The 26,348-nt window shown below is 34.3% G+C and overlaps 1 protein-coding gene across 2 annotated transcripts; it reads right to left on the bottom strand.

Annotated features, from left to right (window-relative positions):
• Window positions 1–1,934: 1,934 nt before the first annotated feature.
• LOC120079830 (putative chloride channel-like protein CLC-g) lies at window positions 1,935–7,267 on the bottom strand. 2 transcript variants are annotated; one of them, XM_039034246.1, is made up of 7 exons: window positions 6,821–7,267; window positions 6,422–6,622; window positions 5,923–6,100; window positions 4,979–5,241; window positions 3,621–3,890; window positions 2,372–3,506; window positions 1,935–2,093 (listed from the first exon to the last, which is right to left on the bottom strand). In XM_039034246.1, exons 1-7 carry the CDS (start codon window positions 6,940–6,942, stop codon window positions 1,962–1,964), a joined length of 2,301 nt encoding a protein of 766 aa, XP_038890174.1. In that variant the 5' UTR covers window positions 6,943–7,267; the 3' UTR covers window positions 1,935–1,961. The 2 variants fall into 2 exon arrangements, with proteins under 2 accessions (XP_038890174.1, XP_038890173.1); XM_039034245.1 differs by having other exon boundaries at window positions 6,825–7,267.
• Window positions 7,268–26,348: the final 19,081 nt, after the last annotated feature.

Raw genomic sequence — 26,348 nt, 5'->3', positions numbered from 1 at the left:
GGAATTTGTTCCATTTTTCTTAAATATATTATTTCTTTTCTTCATCAAATTCATGATTTAGTTTTTCATTGACATTTTCTCGCAAATAAACTAATCATAATTAGATTTGTGAGGCAAAAAATAGGATTTTTCTAAGATAAATAAATTTAAACCACAAACTTCTTAGTCATACTCAAAAGTCTTTTACCATTAAAGAAAAACATATTTTATTGTTCACTTCATAGTTAATAAGTATATTTTATTGTTAAATATATTTTTTCATAAGTATATTTTCCCCTAAAATTTAAGAAACAACTTTTATGTTTCTTCAAATAATAATAATAATAATAATAATAATTAGAACTTTTAGGTGGAAATACGAAAGAACGTATTAGAGGATAAAAAAAAAGCCCATAAAAGAGACGAGTTCCCATCTTAAAGAATAACGTCAAACTGATGATTACACAAAGCTCGAGGGACCAATGCCCACCAGAAAACATTAAATCTAAACACCTCTCAAATCTTCTCCAAAATCTCTTACCACACTAAAACAAAATGTACGTTAAATTGCAAATCTAATCTCAAATCTAATCTCTATAGTTTGAAGAAACCTATAATTTAATCCTTATGATTTATAATTAAATTTTAATCTCTATGGTTTATAATTAAAATTTAGTTTCCATGATTTGATAAAACTCTCATAAACGATCCCTACAATAGGAACTATTTATGAGGAATTTATAAGGAACTATTTGAATTTACTTATTTTTCAAAAAACTTACTTTTATTTAAAGACTTCTGATAAAAATTGTTGAAAATACATTTTAAAAGCTATTTTGAGTAATTGTCGAATACTTCAATTTTTTCCAATGAATTATTTTTTAAATTAAACACTTGAAAATGCAATCCAAATACACCCTAAATCTATAAACAATTGGCATATCGTTCAACACCTAAAAAAGTTATTACAAAGCTTTTTAAATCATCAATTGACCCAAAACCTTAAACTGATGAGTAGAGGTAAATTTAATTATATAAGATAAAAATTAATTAATTGGAGAGGAAACAACATCGCAACCTCCCTAGACCATCTGTTCTGATACCATCTTAAATCACCTGTAGATCCAAAAACTTAAGCTGATGGATAAAAGTAAATTTAATCATATATCATCTAACAAAGCCCTTTGAAAAAAAAGAGGGTAAAAGAAAGGTTACATGAGGAATTGCCATAAAGAATACAATTAAAATTAGGGACTTCCATGGTAATATTATGCCGCGCCAAAATGAACATAACTCAATTGACATCAAATATGTACTATCGATCTCTCACCTCACATATTGTCAAAAAAAAAAAAAAAAAAAATGCCACAACTCTATAGCACGTCCTTCATCTTTCTCGGTAAATATTACCAACTATATGCGCATATATTTTCTGTAAGAGAGAAAAAAAACAAAGGGTTAAATTGCAAATTTAATCCCTATAATAGGAGGACTAATTACTAATTATGAGGTATTATCAAACCATAAACATTAATTTTAACCTTTAAAACCATAGGAACTAAATTCTAACTTTTTCCATACTATTAGGACTAAATTTACAATTTAACCAAACCTAAAGTTATTTCTCACATTTTCAATACTCATACCTTATTCAAATTAGAAGGTAAACATCCAAAATCCAGAATATGGAACATTAGAGATTTTTCCTTAATCAAATTAGAAGGTAAACATCCAAAATCCAGAATATGGGACATTAGAGATTTTCCTTATTCAAATTAGAAGGTAAACATTCAAAATCCAGAATATGGAACATTAGAGATTTTCCTTATTCAAATTAGAAGGTAAACATCCAAAATCCAGAATATGGAACATTAGAGATTTTTACTCAATTTTCCTATATTTAGATGTTCCAACAATCCCTATAATAGTGAATCTAGTGATAGTTGATCACTTGCCTTTTCAATATGTCTGATACTGCTGCACTAGAAGAATTTTCTCCAGTGAAATTTGATTCTCAACCTTTTCCATCTGCTCTTCTCTAGCGATGGATGCAAACTGAGAATGTAATCTGGCATGAAGTTGTGCCGAGTCAATACACCAACCACGGCCAATCTCTGCGATAAGGCAGTCAGGTTAGCATTGACATAAAGTTCGTTTGAATTGAAAATCATTCCAAAAATAAAAATTTCCAAAAAAGTGGATAGAGAAGTTGACATTCTCTTGGTATATGTAGAAAACTTCAAGTCGAAGATTTAGGGACTGCAGGTAAACAAAGCAATTTTGTATCGGTACTATTGTCGATGACGCCCAATTCTACTTCATTTTCTTCCCTAGATGTAAAGAAATAATGAGCCTTTTATCAGATCGGAAAAGTTATAAGAAAGTCACTCACTCCAGGGACCTTGGGTATCACCAGCATGTGTCTTAGACCAGTTTCTCGAAAAATCTCGAGAGCCTTCGCGACTGACATTGTCTCCAAGACAGTACAAGGTGAAGTATTTGCAAACGGATGTAGATCAATGAACATCTCCATTTCTTCATCGGTCAATTGTATGTCTTCAATCCTTTCAACATCACCCGAACCCATCTTTACAAAATCATCAGCTGAGAATAGCTTACATGGATCTTCACTTTCCGATCCTAGTATTGGAACCGACAAGAAAGCTTTCTTCTTTAACAACATGATAAGATGGGCTCTGAGAATTAGACCATATAAAACAGGGAATTCGGACAAAGGAGGTTCGTCAATGACAGGAAATCCATGATGGCTCGTCATTCTGAGAATGTTTACTATATTACGAACCTTCTCGATGCCATGAAATAATTGAAGTGGACTCGTTAACACATCAGCGACAGTGAGCTGCCTCATGTATGGCTCAACATGGCCTTCTAGATAAGGAAATCCTTTCGCTTTCATGATCAAGTTATATATATTACTGTTGAAAGCATCAGCTACAGTTTTGGAAATAAGGAGAACCAACATTATTAAAGGCAACAACAACAAATTATTGGTCAATTCAAGCATAATAACACAGAGAGAAACCGTTGTCCTCATCGACCCCCCGAGAAATGAGGCAGCACCTAATATGGCAAAGAAGCCATGGCTGAGGTTTGTGTATGGACCAACAACCATTCCGACAAAACGACCATAAGAAGCTCCAGTTACAATAACAGGGACAAACAGTCCAACAGGTGCGACAGTCCCATAACTGAGAATGCTCAAGGAAAAACAGGTAATGAAAAATGTGAGCATCGATAATAACTGGAACTCGGAGTCCGTGTTCTTGCTAAAGAGATTTTTTATGGCATCATCATTGGTGTTAAATATGAGACTTGCAAGATCATTGTAGTGACCAGGAGCACACTGAAACTTCTTGAAGTTACCAGATCGACCTATCGTAGGACAAATTTCTTGAGCACTTGATGGGCAAGGTTGGCACAATGCAAACCACGGTAATCCAAAAAGAAGGAAGGATGTGAAAATTGAGACCGAGCAAGCCAGTAAAATTTTGTAAATAACGCCTTTCCTGGAGAGAAGAAAATGTTGAGAATGAGAATGAAGCTTTTGAAGTACATCATTTTCAACTTATTGTAACTTGAAATACTTTATAGCATTAATAAACAAGAAAAAGGGAACTCACTCGTGTATGAGATGATAAATCCGAAGAAATTTGTTCAAAAGATAATTATATAAGCTTCCAAGTATGCCTCCAATAAATGCCAGAATGAATACAGGAGGTAGGTCTTCGAGGTGATATGTGGGAAAGTCTGAGTAGGTATCAAATATTATGAGCCCCCCCTTACCGAATAATCCACATAATCCATTTAAACAAATGTCAATCAGTGAGCGTAAGACCACAGCAACTATAGCCGTAGTGAAAAACGATCGCCACAGAAGGGCACTTCTCCACCTGTGACAATAATCAACTCGAGGAGGTCACTCAAATATGCTAACACAGCATTCACAGCTCCTAAGATATAGAATGTGTTCAGTTTAAATCACTATAAACTATAAAGAACTAGATAACGATATTAGATAACGGACTAGAATAAGAACAATCATGCAGCTCATGGCTACGATTTCTTCCATATTTGGCAGATGTTCTGAAGAAAGCTGTACATCATCTTTGGGTCAAAAGATTGAAAATTAAGATCCAATGCTATACAAATTTCAAATCTAAAAGGGTTGTGGTTTTTCATTTCCTTTTGGATAACCCACGAACCTTGTGAAGCTAACTCACTCAAAAGCAAGCTCCGGAGAAACCAAGGATTTCAAATAATAGGGACCTGAACCTACGAACTTGAAAGATATCTCCCAAAATTCCAAGATCTTGGAGGGTTATGTCCGCATCAGTACAATCAAACTTTAACATGGTTAGAGCAAATGTGAAATTGTTGAGTTATTCCAAGATAGAACAAGCCTTTTTGACATTAGAAGGAGGCCATGAACATAAATAAAATGCATAAAAAAAATAACTGAAAAGATGTCCATTGAGGGAGCATGGAAAAGTGACCAAGAAAAATACCCAGCCATTATCTAAGAAGCACAGATACGAATATGAAACACGGATACAACACGACATTGACACGGTGACACATCATTTCTTTAAAATTTAGGACACGGACACGCCAAAGACACATATATTAAAACATACATGTTTTAACATATATATCATTTTTAAACAAGAAGAAAATTTAAAGGAATTGAGTTTATTTATTTCTATGCTTAAAAAATTAATTTGATGTATTTCACTCTCAAATTTTATTATTTTTGTCATATATGTATTGACTTAGTATATGTAAGAAGAGTTTGATGCATGTCTACCAAATGTTGGTCCTATTTTGGCCTTGTACAACTAGTGTCTAACATATCTATTGCACTAATAAGTTTTTGATACGTGTCCAACAAGTATCGGAATGTCCAAGTATCCAACACGTATCAAACACGGACACGCTAGCCAAATTAAAGTGTCCATGCTTCTTAGGCCATTATACATACCAAGATGCCATCTCTTCAAAAGCAAACAACACACCACCAACAGGAGCACGAAAAGCAGCAGCTATTCCAGCAGCGGCTCCACACGTTACAAGATCCCGCCTATCTCGATCATTCTTGAGATGGTATCGCCATCTCCATGTCAAGCCAAATATTTTGAAACCCCCCTGACCTACCAAAGATGCAACACATGCCCCTGTATGTACCATAGGCCCAGCTTTTCCAACGATCATAGATGATGACACAATAGAAATGCTGCCAACAATCTGCAATCAAACCAATGTTTCATGAGACTCTGTATTTAAAACCCTAAAAATCCCAACTATTTCACAAGTTGAATGCTGTTTCAAAGCTTCAATATTTCAAGGTCAGTCACAAAAAATATCCTCAAACCAGGCATCCAGTTCTAACTAGAGTTGAGAATGAAATTGAGAGGCTATAACGTAATTGATAAAAGTAACCTACATAATATTGGCGTATCAAAAGACTTTGATGAATCCAATTCCTGTTCCAAACACATAGCAAAACAATTAAACTAGCAATTTGTTTTAAAGAAGCCCCAAAAAGAATAGCCTGCCCACCACTTCATAACATGCCAGAAAAGTTTGCAAAAGAGAAACGACCAAAAATTACTCAGCTCTTTGTTAAAGGGGCGTTGAGAACTTGAGAGTAACTTCAGAACTATATAGAATGATCAACAGATTCTCTAAGGGGGGGGAAAAAAGAGATAATTTTCTTGAAATGGTAAAAGAATCAAGAATTCCTTTCAACCAAACATGTCATGTTGCTTGATAGAAATAAAGAGCAAAAGGGGCATTCCACATCATTATCGAGTCATCGACACTTTGAAACAAAGGGAAACTCTACAACTAAAAGCACAAGCACTGATGGATCAAGGTTTAAATTTCTGAAACTCAGGAAGAAAAATTTGCAAGGAACTGTTTCACCTTCACCAACAGCGTCCGGGGCGATAATATTCCAGGTGCATCCACGCCATTCAGATAAGCCTTTACTTCTGGTATACCTGAGCCGGCTGCTTGGGGACAGATCAATGCCGTAATGACAGATGCGAATAGGGTGAGAACTAAATTGGAAACAGAGAAAACAAGAAAAGCCATCCCATACCTGAAAGAACTTTCAGACTTCCATCAATATCTAGGAAAATAGTTTTCCTTCCCTTTAACACAGTTTTCTTTCAAAACTCAAAGCTTAAGCCAGTTAACATGCTTGTCTGTTGGCTAAGTTTTTTTTTTACCCTAAGAACATGTGAGGTGGGGAATTCAAACAGCTTAATTCCCATGAGATTACTACTCAAAACCAAAAAAACTCCTTTCCTAGTAACATCAATCATATTTCTATTTGAGCCAAATTCCACTGAAACAAATAGAAAAGATTGCAAAGATTTCAATCAACAGAAGCACAAAAGAAGAAAAGTGAAGTAAGTACCTGCCCTCAAGCATCATATTCGAAGTGACCACAAATTTCTTCCCTGCAATATTCTCCACCGCAAGGTTGTTGAAAAATCCAACAAGACCCATAATCAAACCGATCAAGAAGCATGAAAGCCACTTCATAACCAAGTATTGAAATATCTGGAAATCCTCACGACTCCTCCAATCTTGCATGAAGAGCTCGTTATCAAAAATCCTGAAACCAACGAGCCAACATAAAATTCAAACAAACCCCACATCAATAAAAGAGTAAAAAACCCAAACCCCAGAAGGGAATAATCTAAAGGAAACCAACCAAGCTCAAACTTCATCCAACCCAGAAATAGGCTTTGCAGAAACAAACCCATTAAACAAAATTCAAAACCCAAAAGAGGGGAAAAGAAGAAAACTCAACTCACTCGTAATCAAGGCTCTCAATGGGGCAGATATCAGCCCCAACAAGAGCAACCTGTGAGGAAGAATTGGCAAATGATTTCTGAGCAAGCAAGGGAGTGATAATGGATTCTTCATCGCCATTGGTGGAATCGGAAAGTGCCATCGACAACCTTCCTCTTTGTAATTTTTCTTCAGACGCGTCTTGTTTTCTTCTTCTGACACAGAATTGTGACCTTATATTGAAATGGGTTCGCAATTGGTTGATTGGAGAAAGGCTTATCGTATCAATTCTATTGCATTAATGTGACGCACCCTTTTCCCCATCTCTCGTCTTCTTCATCTCAGTGGAGAAAGGATGAAAACTGACAATTTTTCTGAGTAATGAACAAAAATCTCCCAAATTTCCCCATTCTCTTGTTTTGTCATTCGAGAAGAAAAGAAAACAATACGATGATAGAATGTTCTATAAAAGCACAATTTTTCTGTATAATGGAGAGAAGTGATTATGACAAATTTGAATATTTAGCATTTTACCAAGTAAGTTTTGACTTAAATAAGCGAGTCTTTGACTCTTTAGGATTATTAATATAAAAGAAATATCAATTTAGATTTCTCTAAAAAAAAATCAATTTAGACAATTATTTGAATTTCTTTTTTAAATTGTTAATACATAATTCTCATATACGACATAGGACTTATTTATATATGTGGATTAATGTAACCTTAAAGAGAAACATTTGAATCAAATAGAGTTATTTGTTTATGTTATTGTCTTTCTTCTATTTTTGTTTATTTATTTAAAGAGAATTATGTGATAATTTTTTTATTATTCGAACAATAAGATTTTGTGTTGAGATTCTAATACATCTAAATTTGAGATGAAATTAAAAGTTTATAGTAAAAAATTGACATAGCAGTTAAATTTATTGTTTTTTAAAATTTAATTAAGTTAGCCAATGATTTTGATCTCATTAAAAGTTTTAGAAAAAAATATAATGTTCATTGAAAAAAAAAAAAAGGTCGCGCACGGCTCAAGAAAATTACAAGTTGCAAGATAAAGTCAATTCGCAATTGTCTTTTTCCTCTTTTTTTTTCCCTTTCAATTTTATCCCAGAAAACAAGAAATTATAATAAAAATAAATAAATAAATAAATAAAGCATTTGGTAATTTACTATTATATATTTTCTACATTCAAAACAAAGACAATTCACGATTATCTTTTTGTTTTTTTCTTGGCATTTGGTTGAAGTTTGTTGGCCATTGTCCATTAGTGTTAGATGGTTTATTCCATCTTGGCATTTTACCTTTTCTCTCAATGGCCAATTTATTCGAGGGCATCCACATGTTACACATTTTTAACTAAATTAGAAGATCAACATAAATATTTTGTCCCAAAATACCATCAAAATGAGGGAAAAAAAGTATATATATGTTATATAATGTTGATAGTATGAAACATAAATTACTCATAAAAGTTCTAAAATCATTCCGATCTTAAAAGGAAGTTTTTATTATAAATATGTTAAATTATGTGTAATATGAATGTCCATTATTAGTGTTCATTGGCCATGTGTCATTTATTCATTGCTCCATGTGTCGTCATATGACTTAATATTACACATTATTAGTGTCCATATAATCTATCTCCTACTTGCCAAATTGCCTATAAATAGTGGCATTTGGTGGAGAAAGTGGAGAAATTTATTCTTTGTTATTTCATTTACGTTTTGTTATTTATTTATTCTATATATTTATATATTATATTATATTTATTTATTTTATTATATATTATTATTACATTATATTTTCTTCATATTCGTGTTCTTGTTGTGCGCGTTATGCTTCTCAAATTCATAAATCAACACGCGCTCCTATCATTTTCGTAGATCCTAAAGGTATGTCGGTTTTTCCTCTTCGTTATAATTGATAAATTTAACGTTATTTTGCATATTTAATATCTATTAAATTTATAATATAAATACAATATTTTATGATAGTGCTATCATGAAAAATCTCACAAAATTAAAATTTGTCGCATCTGATATTAACGACAACAATTATTTGTCAAGGGTACTTGATGTGGAAATCCACCTGAATGCTATGAATCTTAGAGAGACTATTGAAGAAGAAAATACGACATATAGTCAAGACAAAGCAAAAACTATGATTTTCCTTCATCATCATCCCCGCTAGGGATTGAAAATGGATTATCTTACAATAAAAGATCTCTGTATTTTATGAAAAATTTTGAAAGAGGGATATGATCATAAAAAATAGTTATTCTTCCTAAAACTCGTTATGAGTGGATGCACATGAGGCTACAAGATTTCAAATCAATAAGTGATTATAACTCCGCATTATTTAAAATCAATTCAAAACTGTTGTTATGTGGAGAGAAAACTACTGATGCTAATGTATTAGAAAAGACATTTTCTACATTTCATATCTTAAATATGTTCATGCAACAGCAATATCGAGAGTATTGGGTGTTCAAAAAAATCGAAAACCCGAAAAAACCGAACAACCCAACCCAACCCAGCTTATTTGGGTTGGTTTAAAAAAAATTGGTTTGATTTGGGTTTTTTTTAATAAATCCATTAGGTCGGTTCGGTTCTCAGGTTTATTATATAAACATTCGGTTCGAACCGAACCGACCCAAGAAATACACTCCCAGCCGCCCAGCCCATGAGCATCAATGGCATTTCTTTTCGACATGTGGACTTGGTAATTGATGTTTCTTTTCTTTTCAACGCGCCTTAATGGCTAATGCCATTTCATATTTTTTTTCAACTTCTCACCGTCTCTCACGCATTCGTCTCGTCACCATCAGCATGTCACGCCTTACCGAGCAGCGCCGTTTCAACTTTCTTTTCCTTCCTTTCTGTCTTCTGCGTCACGTCGTCTCCGACTCCAACTCCAACTTTCCTTTCCTCCCTTCTTGTCTTCATATCTCAGTGAACTCAAAGTCCGACTAAATACTAATCCCTCTCCGTCCAACTTCCGAGTCCTGCTCTTCGTTTCACATACATTATCTCCCTCTCTGAGCCTCTTCCTCTCCGACATCATCCACAATCATTAGTAGTCAGACGTCAACCACAACCATTATCCCATTCTCACAGGCTCACATTGCTTCATTAGTTACTGGTTAGCCATTAAACTCATATATATATATATATATATATATATATATTCCTCGCAAGTTTATGATTCACCTATGCTCACAATTTTTTTCTTTATTTGTTAATATTGTAGATGGAAAATAGCAAGTTGATCGACAATGAATCACCACCTAGAAATATTCCTGTCCCCGATGCATGTTCTAAACCATCGAAAATGACAGTCATTGGCAAGAGAAAACTAACTAGGACATCATCTTCAGTGGGGATCACTTTACAAAGATGGAAAGATATGACACTAAAGGTATAAGATGCAAATATAATTATTGTGATAAAAATTACGCTTGTGACATTTCTTCATGTGGAACTAGTATCTTATGGAAGCATTTGCGAAAACAATGCAAAATTATCCATGTAGAGAGCAACCTAAAGGGCAAACCATACTAAATTTCAACGGAATGAAATTGATGCAAAAGGTGCTATCAATATAAATTGTTTGTCTATTGCCCTTAGTCAACAAAGAGTTAGAAATGCATGTGCTAAGATGCTAGTATTGTCTAAGGTACCATTTAGATTTGTAGAGACAGAGGGGTTTAAAGAATTTTGTAATATTGCATGTCCTAAGTTTGACATTCCTTTAAGAATCACAATTGCTAGGGATATTTATCAACTGTATGTGGATGAAAAAAAAAATTGTTGAAATCAACTTTAATCAAAAGTGGTCAAAGAGTGAGCCTAACAATAGATACTTGGAATTCCTTACAGAACATCAATTATATGGTTCTTACATAACCTTTTGTTGATTCTGAATGGAATTTACAGAAAAGAATATTGAATTTTTTTGTCAAATGCCTAATCATAAGGGAGCGACTATTAGTAAAGTAATTGAATGTTGTTTATTGGATTGGGGTATTGATAAAGTTTTTTCAATTACTGTTGATAACACAACTTCAAATGATTCAGCAATCTCATATATGAAGAAAAAACTAAAGATTTGGAGGTCTCTTAGTTTGGATGGTGAATTATTGCATATGAGATGTTGTTCTTATATTATGACCTTGATTGTCAATGATGGATTGAAAGAATTGCATGATTCGATAGCTAGTGTACAAAATGTTGTAAGATATGTTAGATCTTCTCCTAAGCGACGGAAAAAAATTTTAGATTGTGTTGGACATGAAAAGATTGAATCTAAAACCCTTGTTTATCTAGATGTGTCTACAAGATGGAATTCAACATATTTGATACTTGATCATGCTTTAAAATTTGAAAAGGTTTTTCAATGCTTAGAAGAAGAGGATGAAGATTTTGTACATCACTTTATTAAAGATGAGAATGGAAAGAAAATAAAGGGACCACCGACCTTGGCCGATTGGAACCATATTCGAACATTTGTCAAATTTTTGAAGATGTTGTATGATCTTACATTGAAGTTTAGTGGCTCAACTTATGTCACTTCTAATACATTTTTTCATTAACTTTGTGGGATTCAACGACGTTTAATAGGTTGGAGCCAAAATGTAAATAGTGTGATATATATACTATGGCTTCCAATATGAGAATGAAATTTGATAAGTATTGGGGATCTCTTGACAAGATGAACAAAGTGTTGTTTCTAGCTATTGTGCTTGATCCACGATATAAGTTGGATTATGTGTCCTTTTATTTCATAAGTATCTATGGAGATGGAGTTGCTAGAACAATGATTGATGGGGTGAAAGTTAGTTTGAATGTATGAGTTTTATAAGACAAGTGATTCAAGTGGTCATGCTTTTGAACAACCATATCACATAGTTGAAATAAGTGAGGATAGTGATGACGTGGAAATGGATTTATAGTTGGAATACAAACGAAGAAGAAAAGAGAAAGTTTTGAATGAAATAAGAAATGATGTGGAGAGATATTTGTCAGAACCTAATGAAGATCTGATAGAAAATTTTGATATTTTGAATTGGTGGAAATTAAATGCTCTTAAATACAAAGTTTTATCACAAGTTGCTTGAGATGTCTTACCCATACTAGTGTCAACAATTGCTTCTGAATCAACATTTAGTACAGGAGGTAGAATACTTGACTCTTTTAAAAGTTCTTTAAGTCCTAAGATGGTGGAGGCTTTAATATGTACACAAAATTGGCTACGTGCAAAGCCGACGTTATTAGATCTTACTCCACAAATTGAAGAATTAGAAACTCAAGTTTTATCAGGTAGTGTTATCTTTTATATATTTACTCTATAATCTATATTAATGTATTGAAATTATGATAGTATTCTTATATAATTTACTGTTTAAATCTTGTTTAGGGTTCTTCAAGGAGCAAGTTTTGTTAGGATCATGAATGGGTCGTAGAAATCTATTGGATTTTGAAGACTTTTGTAGACATTATAGTCTTACTTATGGATTTTGTAGACCTTTGAAAACATTGTTGCCTATATTTTGAATGTTGTAAATATTATGGTCTTTCTTGTGAATTTTGGGGACTTGTTTTGTTCTAATAGATTTTGGATATTGTTCTTGTGGATTGTGGAATCTTATGTGTTTTTTATTGGTGATTCCAAGCTTTTTTTTAAGTGAACGGATGGAACCGAACCAACCCAACCCATTTTTTATGGATTGGTTTGGTTCGGGTTCATAATTTAACAAGGATTGGGTTGGGTTAGAAAAATACACGAACCTAAGCATAGAGTTGGGCCTAAAATATCCCTAAATCCAACCCAACCAACCCACGAACACCCCTAATCAAGAGAAAGATTTTAAATAATATTTTGAACTAATTTCATGTCTTTTCGTGGCCAAACAAAATAACGAGTTATTAATGAAAAATCATGAATCTCGACCAACTGGGATGATACCATTCCCTGAAGTGAATGTTGTTAATTTGAATAATAATCGTGATTGAGGTCGTGACTATGACAAAGAAAGAAATAATTATTATTTTCCTTGTGGCCGTTCTAATTATTCAATTTTTTTTTTTAAAAAAAAACCACACAATCTGATGATCACAAGGAAAAATTTCCACAAGATAAAAGTTCAAAAAGTGTTCAAAATAAATGCTTCCAATGCAAAATGACTGAACATTGGTCACGTACCTGACGTATATCAAAACATTAAGTTAATCTTTATTAAGCATCCCTAAAGAAAAAAGAGAAAAAAATGGGGAAAAAAAAATTTCGCATAGCAGGATAATGACATATTTGACCTATCCCATGTGATAAATTTGGATGTGGCAGACTTCTTTGAATCTCTTAAAAAGAAAATCGACAATATTGATGGAACATCAAGTGTTTCCTTTGACTTTGAAAATATCTAGATGATCGGTGTAAAATAGGTATCGTTAATTCTCTCTTACCCAAACAAATGAAATTTATAATGCTCGAACAACTACTAAAACTAGTATGTAGTTAAAGTGGAAGTAGGAGGTCGATCCCAATGGAACCTCGGATTGTTTGTAAAGAAATTAAAAACAACTAGAATGAAGATAAAAGCAAATTGTAACACAAACGTATTATTTTTCTAAAAGAGAGTTGATAGAAAAAGATTCTTAGGAAATTTTGTTACTAGGTTTAATCCTATCATTGTTCTTGAACAATTACTTGAAAACTCAACATCCCATAATCCAATAAGGAAAGACCCTTAAAGACCCATATAGCCAATCAACATGAACCATTTACATATTTTATAGTATTAATAGACGCATCCAGCAGATGGTCACACGTGTGCTTATTATCAAGTCGAAGTCTTGCATTTGCAAAATTACTTGCTCAAATAATTAAGTTAAGAGCACAATTTCTTGATTATACAATTAAAACCATTCATCTTGATAATGCTAGTGAATTCACTATTAGGTATATTGTATGCCATAGTTTATTGTATTGTATATTGATACTTTACCTTACATTGTATAATGGTACTTTACTTTTCCACTCATCTTTTATCTTTTATTGTATTTTGATACATTCCACTAGCTTTGGACAAGTGGGAGATTGTTAGGATTGATGTCCTAAATTTAGTGTATCTTGTGGTTTGTAGTTTTGTTAACGCAAATTATTCATCTAATAAAATCAGAGGTATTTTATTTGACATTTAGACAACATTAATTCAATCCAATAAACTAAGATCTAAGGTTATATGATGTCACTTGTATTGGGGTTGGTGCTCTAAATCTCGTAGAGTCCTACAGTTTGTAATTGTATTGTACAAACATTTTATTTATTTAATAAAATATGAGTTGTTTATTTTGACATTTAGTAGCATTAAACCCACAAACCAATAAACTAACATCCAAGTTTATCTTCTGTAGCTTAAACATGTATGTAGAGACATACAAGTAGATCAGGTTTAAGTGATAACCTAAATGATTTATAGTAGATGGATAAAGCTGGATACCTTATCTTGATGACACTACGAGTACGACCCACTTTATAGATGTTACAATTGTTGTAAAGTGCTACAAATGATCTGATCTTGATCATTCATATGGAGACATGTGAGCGAGGGTATTCTATACAAATTATATACAAAGGAGTTTATATAAGACCGAACCATGAAATGACTAATCTCATTATATAACACCATTCATAATAGAGATTTACATTTCACCAGGATGACCATATGTGACATAACTTGAATTCTGAGTAAGTTGTGAACTCTTGCCTATGAAGGTGGCCCTTTGACTTGTATGGATGAGAGTGGCTAGATCGCCGACTCAACAAGCCTACCATTTTGAGGATTCGTCTGATTGGGGAGCTGGGTGTTGGGTTATGTGTCCTAAAACTAGCAGATTGTAAAGTTAAACACATTATTGAATCTTTAAATTGCATTCATACAGTCTAAATCTAATAAACTAAGATCTGTGGCTATTACATGAATACTTGAACTTTATGTAGAGACATAAAGATGGATCAAGTTTGAGTAAATGGCCAAAATGGTCTATAGTATACGAATAAGGTTGGGTGTCTTGTTCTGGTAACACTATTGGATGCGACCTACTCTGTAACGGTTACAAGTTGTTGTAAAAGTGTTATAAACAAAGTGGTCCTTATTCGTTCATGTATTGACATGAGGAGTGGGGGCATCCTATGTAATGAGTTTGCATAAGATCAGACTAAGAAATAAGTCACTCTTATTTTATAACGTTGTTTACTGTTTAAGACTGACTATTTCGCTTAGATGACCTAGGTAACTCGATCTTAATCCTGAGCTAACTATGAACTCCTGTTTATTCGGGATAATCCTTAGATTTGCATAGATGAGGGTTGGCTCAACAACGTTGGCTCAATAAGCCTCCCATTTCAGGGGTAAGACCAGATAGATAGTTGAGGACATAGGGTACAAGACAAAATTCACGCTTACCCAATTTAGGGATAGGAGAAAGGTTGTTCTCTTAAGTACTAAATCCAGGTCTTAAACAAGGGACCCCACCTTCTTATTGGCTCGAGAGGGATTCAGTTTAGTAATTAGATCATAAACCAATTGTTCATTAGAGGATCAGTGGAACTTAAGGAGCAAGACATAATACCAGGGGTAAAACAACATATTGACCCAACCATTATTACGATTAACTTGTGAAAGGTTGATTTACTGGTTATGGTTAAATCATGTGGACACAAACACATCTACAGTGAGGAGAGTATAACCATCGAGCTATAGTGGTGTGACTTGATGGTTAACGAATACTGATTAATTTGGTCTAAAGAGTTTTAGCCAATTAATCTTAAATCGTTGGAGCTCATGATCTATAGGTCCATAAAGTCCCTCTACTAGCTCGTAAAACATGAACACCTTGAATAATTAAATTAAGTGAATTTGGAATGATATCAATTTGAATTGTTCAAATTGAATTTCAATTTGAAAATGTTCAAATTGAAATTAGGGTTTGTATGATTATATTTGATATAATTAACGTTTAATTTATTGAAATTAAACGAAATTGGAGAGTTTATAATTTTTAAATGTTGATTTAATTATTAATTACATGAATAAGATTCATATTTAAAATTAGATGTGTGATCAATTTAACATTTGATATTAAATTAATTAATTAATTAAATATGTTTAATTAGTTTCCAATTTTAATCCAATTTAAAAAATTGTATTTGTTTTTTCAAATTTGGTAAATAATGAATTAATCAAATCAGATTTTAGTTCATTAAAGAATTAGTTGGAATTTGAATTTAAGATTTGAGAAAATGGAAAAATGGAGAAAGTGGGTTTTTCCCACATTTTTTCTATGCATGAAGTGTTCTTCATGCAATGACACACAGTTCCACTTCCATCTTCTAGCAGCTGCTAGCAATGTTGTTGCTGGTGAGTGCCTGTATGGTGAAGAATGATAAAACACTCTGAATTGAAGAGGAAGAGGTAGTGCTTTGGGCTGAGAAATGAGTTTCTGATCTCATCTTCTTTTTCCTCTCAAACATAGAAAAACCTTCACAAATTCACTCAAATTCGAGTTCCACTACTCAAATTCAAGGCTGAGAATAGTAGAGAAGATCTCTTGGTGGTTCACGGTTGATTAGGAGCTGAATTGCAGTGAAGAGCAACTTGGAATTGGAAGAATTCATCAAAGGTAAGCTCATCTTGAAACCCTCTTGTGTTTTTCTGAAAATGCATGCCTTATAACTCAAATTAAATCTAATTACAATGCTTATTGATTCTGTTTGCTTCCGTTGGATGCTTGTATATTCCATCAGTTGTATCAAAAGGTGATTTAAGCACTTAATTAGTGTTAATTTGAGTTTTGGTGGGTGAATTTCTAATGTTGCATATTTTGGACTGATATGGATGGTTTTCCAGCTTTGACATTAGATTTCTCTTTGATTTCCAAGTTAAATTTGTAATTGACTCTTGTTTGATGAGTTTAAATGTGTGCTCTAGAGTCTAATTTTTTTGGAGTCATTAGAGTCCGAATTAGGCTGTAATTTGGAGATTGAAGCAGGCAAGGTCAAGGACAAAATTCTGCAAAACTGCTTCTGTCCAGGCAGCGTTGCAACGCTATTCTTCGTGGCTGCCCAGATCGTGGTTTTCTTCCTGCAGCGTCGCAACACTGGGATGAAGAGTCATGACGTTGTTCATCCCAGCCCATCGAGTAAACGAGTTGTTCAACCAAGCGTCGAGCGTCGTGACGCAAGTTAGATTGGCCGAGCAACGTGGATCGAGGACTGAACCGGTTTGCTGAGCAAGGACAATTGATAAGGGTTGGTTTGATCGATTTTCTTCATTTCCAGTCTGGTTCAACCTCAATCTAGTCTGATTCAATCATTTTTGGACCTGTTCCACCCATTTTGATGCCTTGAAGGACCAGTCCAAGTGGTTCGGGTCTGATTTGGGTCAGTTCGAGCAATTCTACACCAATTTTGAAGCTGTTTTTGGATCGGTTTTGTAATAATTTAGTTATTATGCTTACTTAAAATGCCAAAGTTGAGCCATATCAGTATTATTTAAATAGTTATGCATGTGATGTTTTTTGTATTTAAGTTTAAACATGTTTGTGCATATTGTATGCCATTTAGATTTAAAATCCCACCATAGGAAGCTTATTACATGTATTATATATATGTTATAAATTGTTATAATGTATAGAACGCATATTTAGGGTTTTAGTTATTTAATATAAATGTTATATTAAATTGGAATGCCTTGATATATGTTGTGGATGTATTAGCATGCCTAATTTTTATAAATTGTTATAAAATTGAGTTAGACATTAAAATCCATAACAAAAATAAGTTGCATGCTCATGTAGGTTAATCATCCGTTTTAATAAGTTAAAATAGGTCGACATCTTGTAAAACGTGGTTACAAATTCAACCAGTATATAATCCTGTCTAAGGCTGGAGGTACTTAAGTTGGTGATCTACGAAACACCTCCTACCTGGGGATTATGGGCGAATAATTGAGCATTGTTAATCGATTTTATAAGCGTATGTGAGCGGTGTGAGGCAATAAAACAGTTTATCACCTAGACATCGTAAGTTTAAATCCATTTATAAGTGTTATACTTGGATAAACCATATAGACTTAGGGTTTTTAATTAGCCGAAATAAACCTAAGTATAAATATACCCAAATTAATAGTAGAACACTTCAGTGGGAGTTTAATAACTTATATGATAAAGTTATTAGAAGACTTCAGGGGAAGATTAATAACATGTATGATACGTTATTTTTAGCTCTCACGTCCCTAAGAATTCACAATCGAGATTTAAGCAGTACTTCGTGTCACCCTAGTAGTGTCCTTCTGATGACGGGCAGAAATGCACGTCATTATTAGCCTTTTATTTAGAATTATGAGGGCTGTTGTAGAAAATGGGGGATTATATTAAGAATTCATGAGAAAACGAGTTTGCATCGAACGACATTAAGACTCTCGGCTAACCCACTATTATGCATTATTATGCGTTCAATTGTTTGTTTTTGTAGCAAACGCAGAAATCGATCGCATGCACGGAAGGTGGGCTATTGCGAAGACGACCGCATACGGGAAATCTCGCCATCGCAGAGGCATCGCGTACGCTCGACGCATGGATGTTGTGGCTATTAGCCGCATGCACCCATCACATAGAGGTTACGCTACAGAGTATAACCATAATAGAGGGATGACCGCAAGGGTGGTGGAATGCGTTGATACTCCAGAAACCAAGCATGAACGCATACCTCGGGAGTATCAAAAGGTGATGTTGACATTTCACCTACCACAACGTTAGCAGCAGAGATTCAGAGCAGGTCCATCACGTCCATCACACTGTTAGCTGTTGAATTTCAGAGAAGGACCATTAATGTTGTCGGCGATCAAGCTCTATAAATAGAAGCCATTGAGCAGAACTTCAGATCATCCAAGTTTCCACCCTCGGGTATATTCTTATGATCCAGACCAAAGCGTGAGAATACAGTCTTGGGAGTTCTTCATCCCCTCAACCCTTTCGAGTGACGACCACAGCCTTCGCCAGAGTTAGATCTCGAGAGAGTCTACTTCATCGCCCATCCATGGCACCACCAGCAGCCTTGACACACCTCTGATGGAAGCAAGACATTGCTTCCATCTGGCCCTCCTTTTCTCTTCTATCCTTGTATTGTATTACATTTTGGCTTAAGAGATTAATACATTTTGTGATCAATGCATTTCTATATTTTCCTTCGATTCCATCTCCATCTTCATTTACTTAGCAACCTTTACTTTCATTGCATTATTAAGTAAGACTACTAGAGTATCGCATACTTAATCATGCGACATCAACATATGAAGCATGTAGCAAACCACCAAGAGGTGTGCGTTGCACGAGTGGTGTGAGAAAAACCCATTTGTTTAGTGTGAAGCTGTAGCAACGCTTTTCTATAAGCAGACGCAATGCTTGTCTATGAGTAGAGTCAGCAGCAACCAACTGCCCGGGAAGGTAAGTAGTTGATCACATTAAGCAATGTAAGTAAGTGTTCACTAGAGATAGGAATAATCTTACGTCAACCATGTTTATCCGATTACCTTGTCTTATGAACGCATCATTCATCATTTAGGCATACTTGGGAGAGTAGTCTAAAAACTAAATCTAGACTCGGAAGAGTGGTTTGGATCGCATAAACAATAATGGGGACTTAAGAATAAGCTTTGTTTGCTACTGCACAGCATATACACCCTTTAAGTAGGATATGGTGGTATGCTATCATCTTGTTTATGTGTGAGAGCACGTGAACGGGAATAGAGACTTAGAAATAAGTCCTCTCAACACTATCACATATACATTGCATGCGTCTTTGTCAAGTCTGTATAGCATGATCGCATAACATGCGTTGGCTGGGGTTACCCTTGCAGTCCAGCTTAGTGTTGCAGTGAAGACACCTTCACCATTTTATCTGTTTTCCCATACATTTTACTACACGTTAACAATTGTCGTGTCTCTATCTCTTACAGTCATACTTCCACTGTTTAATTTGTTAGTTAGGAGTAGGAGTAGTATATAGCCTATAACTTTCAACATTCTTTTATTCTTCGCCGCAAACACACTCCCGCATAACGTTTAGTACAAGTCCCTGAGTTCGACCTCGTATCACCCGAGAAACTTGCGATCTCATTATACTTTGCGAGAGCGCAAGAAAACTTGTGATAGGAACGCATGGTCATTGCATATGAGATTAACACATACTTTCCATTCCAACGCATGACCATTGACGCATGATAACAAATGCATAACCTAAGACATGCATCACACATTGCGCTTCCAAATTTTCATCATCACCTCCATTCAGAAAGTATTTACATAAATCAAAGATTTAGTTGAATAAGGGGAAGTCGTTCAAATAAAAATAAAGTATATGATACATTTGCTTTCAACTTTCACATCCCTATAAAATTCACACCGTGAGATCCATACAACGCTTCGTATCGATTATACCTCGATTGCTCTATTTGGAAAGTGTTTGTATGGGTGAAGAACAAGGTGAATAGGGGAAGTAGTTCATAGTAATTGGGTGAAAGATATGTGTCAACATGTCCTGCGGTCTCTTCCATTAATTTGAACCATGAGATTCCTATGTTGTGCCTGATGGTTTGCTTTAGGCTGCCCTTGCTAGTCATTTAACGATGGTTATCCCCTTGGAGGGATGTAACATAGGATTCTGAACAACTCAAACTCCATAAATAGATAGGATTTTTTAGGTCCATTCCCAACCTTGACTCTCATTTCAGTAGCATAGTTGGGACCGACCTCTGAGGTCTAAAAAGGGAAGGTTACACTCACAGAATTACTAAAGTGCTAGTAATTTCTGACTAAAAACGGTAACTAAATGACTATAGGAATAAGAGTTATTCTGGAGATAGTGTTCGATCAAAATTGTTTTGCTTTAGTGAAGGAGTATTTGACTACTCCTCGGTAGCACTTCTTCTGACTCACTATAGTATCGTTGCAAATAAATAATGGTTCTGGGTACATTATTACTTGTTTTTTCTAAAACTTGTTTTGGATTTAGGTGCAATTTTACTAAATTAGAATTTGTTTAAAATTTTAGCATGTCGAATTCTTCTAGAATACTCGATTCCGAATTAGTTAACAACAAAATCGAATTAACGTACAAATTACTAGCAGTTGATGGTTCTAAAAGAGTTTTAACAAAGGATTGTCCTCTATCTCCCAATTCTTCTAATGTTTTGAACGGTATAAATGAGAATGTAAAATTCGAACAATAAGATAAATACGATTTACTTGTTATCGAAGCGTGTTTAGTAGAAAACGATAAAACCTGGATAATAGATTCCGGTGCCGCTAATCATACATATATTTCTCACAAGAAACAAGTTCCTGGAATCTTTAAGGTAGGGACCAAAGAGTTGGAGATATGAAGTTATTTATAGGAGTTAGATACATTTTACTTAAAAATGTTCATTACATTCCTTCTATGAAAAGAAACTTAATATCTATCTCTTGTTTGCTGGAACAAAACTACAAGGTTTCTTTTGAAAATGATGAAATGTTTATTACTTCAAATAATATCAAAATCTTTTCTGTAAAATTAGCAAATAATTTGTATCTGTTAAAACCGACTAAGGTAAAGGCCGTTTTGAACATATAAATGTTTAAAACAGCTGAAACTCATAATAAGAAAAGGAAAGTCTTTCCAAATGCCTATCTTTGGCACTTGAGACTAGGTCACATAAATCTCAATATGATTGAGAGATTAGTTAAGAACAGTCATCTAAATAAGTTAGAAGATAGTTCATTACTATCATGTGAATCCTGTCTTGAGGGTAAAATGACTAAAAGATCATCTTCTGGTAAAATGACTAAAAGATCCTTTTCTAGAAAAGGTCTTAGAGCCAAAGAACCCTTAGAGCTGGTACATTCAGATCTTTATGGTCCTATGAATGTTAATGCTAGAGGAGGGTTTGAATATTTCATCAGCTTCCTAAATGACTATTCAAGGTATGAGCATATTTACCTAATGCACAAAAAGTCCGTAACATTTGAAAAGTTCAAAGAATATAAGGCTGAGGTTGAGAACCAATTAAGTAAAAAGATTAAAAAACTTCAATCAGATCGAGGTGGTGAGTATATGGACTTGGAATTCCAAAAATATTTGATAGAACATGAAATCCAGTCTCAACTCACAGCCCCTGGTACACCTCAACAAAATGGTGTGGCAGAAAGAAGAAACAAAACCTTATTGGACATGGTTCATTCCATGATGAGTTGTGCTCAGTTACCAAATTCTTTCTGAAGACACGCAATTGAAACCACAGTGTACATTTTGAACATGGTTCCCTCGAAAAGTGTTTATGAAATACCTTACGAGCTCTAAGCTCTAGAGAGGACGTACAGGAAGTTTACATCACTTTAGAATTTGGGGTTGTCTAGCACATGGATTGGTGCAAAATCCTAAAAAGCTGGAACGTCGTTCAAAAGTATGCCTATTTGTAGGCTACCCTAAAGAAACAAAAGGTGGTAACTTTTACGATCCTTAGGAAGATAAAGTGTTTGTGTCGACAAATGCAACTTTCTTGGAGGAGAACCATGTGACATCCCGAAATTTTGTTCGTAATGTAATTTCAATATTTTGTAATATTCGAGATTATTTTTGAATTTTTGAAATTTAATTGTATTACTGAGATTCAATTATTGAGAAATGGATATTTCAATTTAATTGTTTAATCAGAGGAAAATTGTGGGAATTGGACTTTATGTTGCATAAATTAATTTGAAATTAATGTCAAGAATTAATTACATTCTAAAAGGGGGTTATGTCACACAAATTTAATTTGAAATTAATGTCAAGAATTAATTTCACTTTGGAAGGGGATTATGTCATACAAAGTCATTTTGAAATTAATGGTTTAATGGGAGGGAAGTTATGGAAATTAGACTTTTAATGTCACATAAATTACATTTAAAATTAATGTCAAGAAAAAGGAATGAGTGTTTCAATTTAATGGTTTAATCAGAGGAAAGTTATGGAAATTGGACTTTTAATATCACATAAATTAAATTTGAAATTATTGTCAAGAATTAATTCCATTTTGAAAGGGGGTTAGTTAAATTATTTGTGAATTGAAAATTTTAAGGGAGAAAGAGATTAAAAGTTGGAAGCATGGTCTGATTGAAGGAAAATTTTGGAGATTGGAATCTTGAGGGTGGTTGTTGCTCAAGCTTCATTGAGCAATTGAATTCAAAGATTGATTATTGAAGACTACCGCTTGGATCAATATTTGAATCTAGTATTAAGGTAAGTAATCTTACTACTGGAACTGCCCACGGGCCAGACACTAGATGTTTGCTAGCATGATAGATGAATATTATGACAGAATGATAGCATGATAGACGGATAGTATAGTATAACCGATGTATGTTCTTGTATGAGGATCTGAAATATTTATTTGTGCACGTAGATTCTTGCATGCTAGCATGAGATGATACTTGATTCCATGAGGTTGTATTTGATATGAGAATATTAAGGCATATATGTATGTTGTAGAGCCATGATGTCGAGGTGTATATGTATGGTATAGAACCATGTTGTGTTACTTGTGATGTTGAAACTGTGATAGTGTCCTTACTGATTAGTTAGATGCCCACTAGATGTTGTTTCCTTCGGGATTCACCAAAGGTTGTGTTTCCTTCGGGATTCACCAGGGATTGTGTTTCATTCGGGATTCACGAGAGGTTGTGTTTCGTTCGGGATTCACTAAGAGTTGTGTTTCCTTCGAGATTCACCAGAGGTTGTGTTTCCTTCGGGATTCACTATAGGTTGTGTTTCGTTCGGAATTCACTAGAGGTTGTGGGTCCTACGGGACTTACTAGAGATAGTGGGCATACTTAACTATAGTAGGATAAGAGTCAGTTTTTCATGTATGTATGTGTCCCATGAGAACTAGAGAAGTTTATATGTTCCACCAGAGGTAGGCATCTAGAGGACATAGATGCCTAGCCTGACCCCAGTAGTGGGGTTACTTACTGAGTATTTTATACTCACCCTTTCTCATGTTTATATTGCATGTGAGGATAGGGACGCATTGACGAATGACAAGAGGAATCCATGAATGAGCCATTGGGGACTAGTTTTAATGCTTCCGCTCATGTTTTAAGAGTTATCTTATGTTTTTAAATTTCGGTCTTGACATTTGAAATTTATCATTTGAGATTTGTTTTCAGACTTATTTATTTCTATTTATGACTTATGGGTACGTTATCATTTGATTTTAATATTTGAATTTAATGAAAATCTTTTAAGTTACCTTATTTATTTAGCATTTATTTCACTATAAAAAAGGGTGTCGTTTTAACTTCCGTGCATGTGTGCGCTTAGTAACGGCCTAGCTTGAATCCTAAGAAGTCGGGTCATTATAGACCACATGAAGAATCATCAACCTCACAGTAAGCTAGTAATAGAAAAATGCCTCTTCGTAGTAGGAGGGTTGTGCTCAGCCTGACTGGAAAATGGGTTTAATTGAAACTCAAGTCATCATACCAGATGATGGCTTAGAGGATCCATTAACTTTCAAACAAGCAATGAATGATGTGGATAAAGACCAATCTATCTGGGATCTTGTAGATCAACCTGAAGGGGTAAAACCTATAGGTTACAAATGGATCTACAAAAGAAAATAAGACCAAGCTGGTAAGGTACAGATCTACAAAGCAAGACTTGTGGCAAAAAGGTTTACCCAAAGAGTAGAGGTAGACTATGAAGAAATCTTCTCTCCGGTTGCCATGATAAAGTTAATAAGAATACTCTTGTCCATTGCTGCATTTTGTGATGATGAAATATGGCAAATGGATGTCAAGACAACCTTTCAGAATGGCTATCTTGAAGAGAGTATCTACATGTCTCAACCAGAAGGGTTCATCGAACAGGGTCGAGAGAAAAAATTTTGCAATCTTAATAGATCCATTTATGGGTTGAAACAAGCATCTAGATCCTGGAATATGAGATTTGACACTGTGATCAAATCTTACGGCTTTGAACAAGATGTCGACGAACCTTGTGTTTATAGGAAAATCATTAACGAAACTATTGCCTTTTTGGTGTTGTATGTTGATGATATTCTACTCATTGGAAAGGAAGTAGAATTTCTAGCTGACGTTAAGAGATGGCTGGCTACACAATTCCAAATGAAAGATTTGGGAGAAGCACAGTATATTCTTAGAATCCAAATAGTTCAGAACCACAAGAACAAAATTTTAGCATGATTTCAAGCATCTTATATAGACAAGATGTTGTCTAGATATAAGGAATGTTGCCTTTCAGACATGGAATTCATCTGTCTAAGGAATAAAGTCTCAAGACACCTCAAGAGGTTGAGGATGTCAAACGAATTCCATATGCATCAGCAGTAGGGATTTTAATGTATGTAATGTTGTGTACTCGTCTCGATATATGCTAAGCAGTTGGAACAGTCAGTAGATTTCAGTCCAATCTTAGATATGATCATTAGACTACCGTTAAAAAAATTCTCAAGTATCTCCGGAGAACGAGAAATTATATGCTCGTGTATGGTGCTAAGGATCTAATCCTTACTGAATACATTGATTCTTACTTCCAGACCGATATAGATTCGAAGAAATCAACTTCAGGATCAGTATTCACTCTGTATGGAAGAGCAGTAATATAGAGAAGTATCAAGCAAAGTTGTATTGCTGACTCTACAATGGAAACTGAGTATGTAGTTGCAAGTGAAGTGGCAAAAGAAGCAGTATGGCTCAGAAAGTTCCTGATGGATTTGGAAGTAGTTCCAAATCTGCACCTTTTAGTCACTCTATAATGTGATAACAGTGGAGCAGTTGCAAATTCAAAGGAATCTCGAAGCCATAAATGTGGAAAGCACATCGAGCGAAAGTACCATCTCATTAGGGAGATTGTACATAGAGGAGACGTGATCGTCACATAGATAGCCTCACAAGACAACTTAGTTGATCCATTTACAAAGGCCCTCTTGGCTAAAGTATTCGAGGGTCACCTAGTAGGACTACGTCTACAAGTTATTTGTAACTAGGGCAAATAGGAGAATTTATAGGTGTCCGATGCCCTAGTTTATTGTATTTATATCTTTTATTTTCTCAATGTAACTCAACATTGTATATATTTGTATATATTGATCCCCTATAGTTTCAGTCTAAGTGGGAGTATTGTTGGGTCATGTATCCTAAAACTTGTAGTTTATAAAGTTAAACACATTATATTATCAATAAAGATGTTATTCAACATTTCTTCAATAAAGTTGTTATTGAATCTTTAAATTGCATTCATATAATCTAAATCCAATAAACTAAGATCTATGATTATTACATGAATATTTGAACTTTATGTAGAGACATAAAGATGGATCAAGATCAAGTTAATAGCCAAAATGGTCTATAGTATACGAATAAGGTTGGGTGTCTTGTTCTGGTAACACTATTGGATGCGACTTACTCTGTAGCGGTTACAAGTTGTTGTAAAAGTGTTATAAACA

The sequence above is a fragment of the Benincasa hispida genome, chromosome 6, assembly GCF_009727055.1.
Source record: "Benincasa hispida cultivar B227 chromosome 6, ASM972705v1, whole genome shotgun sequence".
Classification (NCBI taxonomy): domain Eukaryota; kingdom Viridiplantae; phylum Streptophyta; class Magnoliopsida; order Cucurbitales; family Cucurbitaceae; genus Benincasa; species Benincasa hispida.
The sequence above is the reverse complement of the archived record's forward strand: the minus strand, read 5'-3'. Positions and strand labels throughout refer to the sequence as shown.

What these genes read in the sequence shown, in the direction of transcription:
- LOC120079830 (XM_039034245.1), bottom strand. Translation starts at nt 6,964, where the DNA reads ATGGCACTTTCCGATTCCACCAATGGCGATGAAGAATCCATTATCACT. An exon ending in ATTGAGAGCCTTGATTACGA is followed by an intron (nt 6,623 to 6,824) that starts GTGAGTTGAGTT and finishes CGTTGGTTTCAG; the next exon opens with GATTTTTGATAACGAGCTCT. An exon ending in CCCGGACGCTGTTGGTGAAG is followed by an intron (nt 5,242 to 5,922) that starts GTGAAACAGTTC and finishes GTTTGATTGCAG; the next exon opens with ATTGTTGGCAGCATTTCTAT.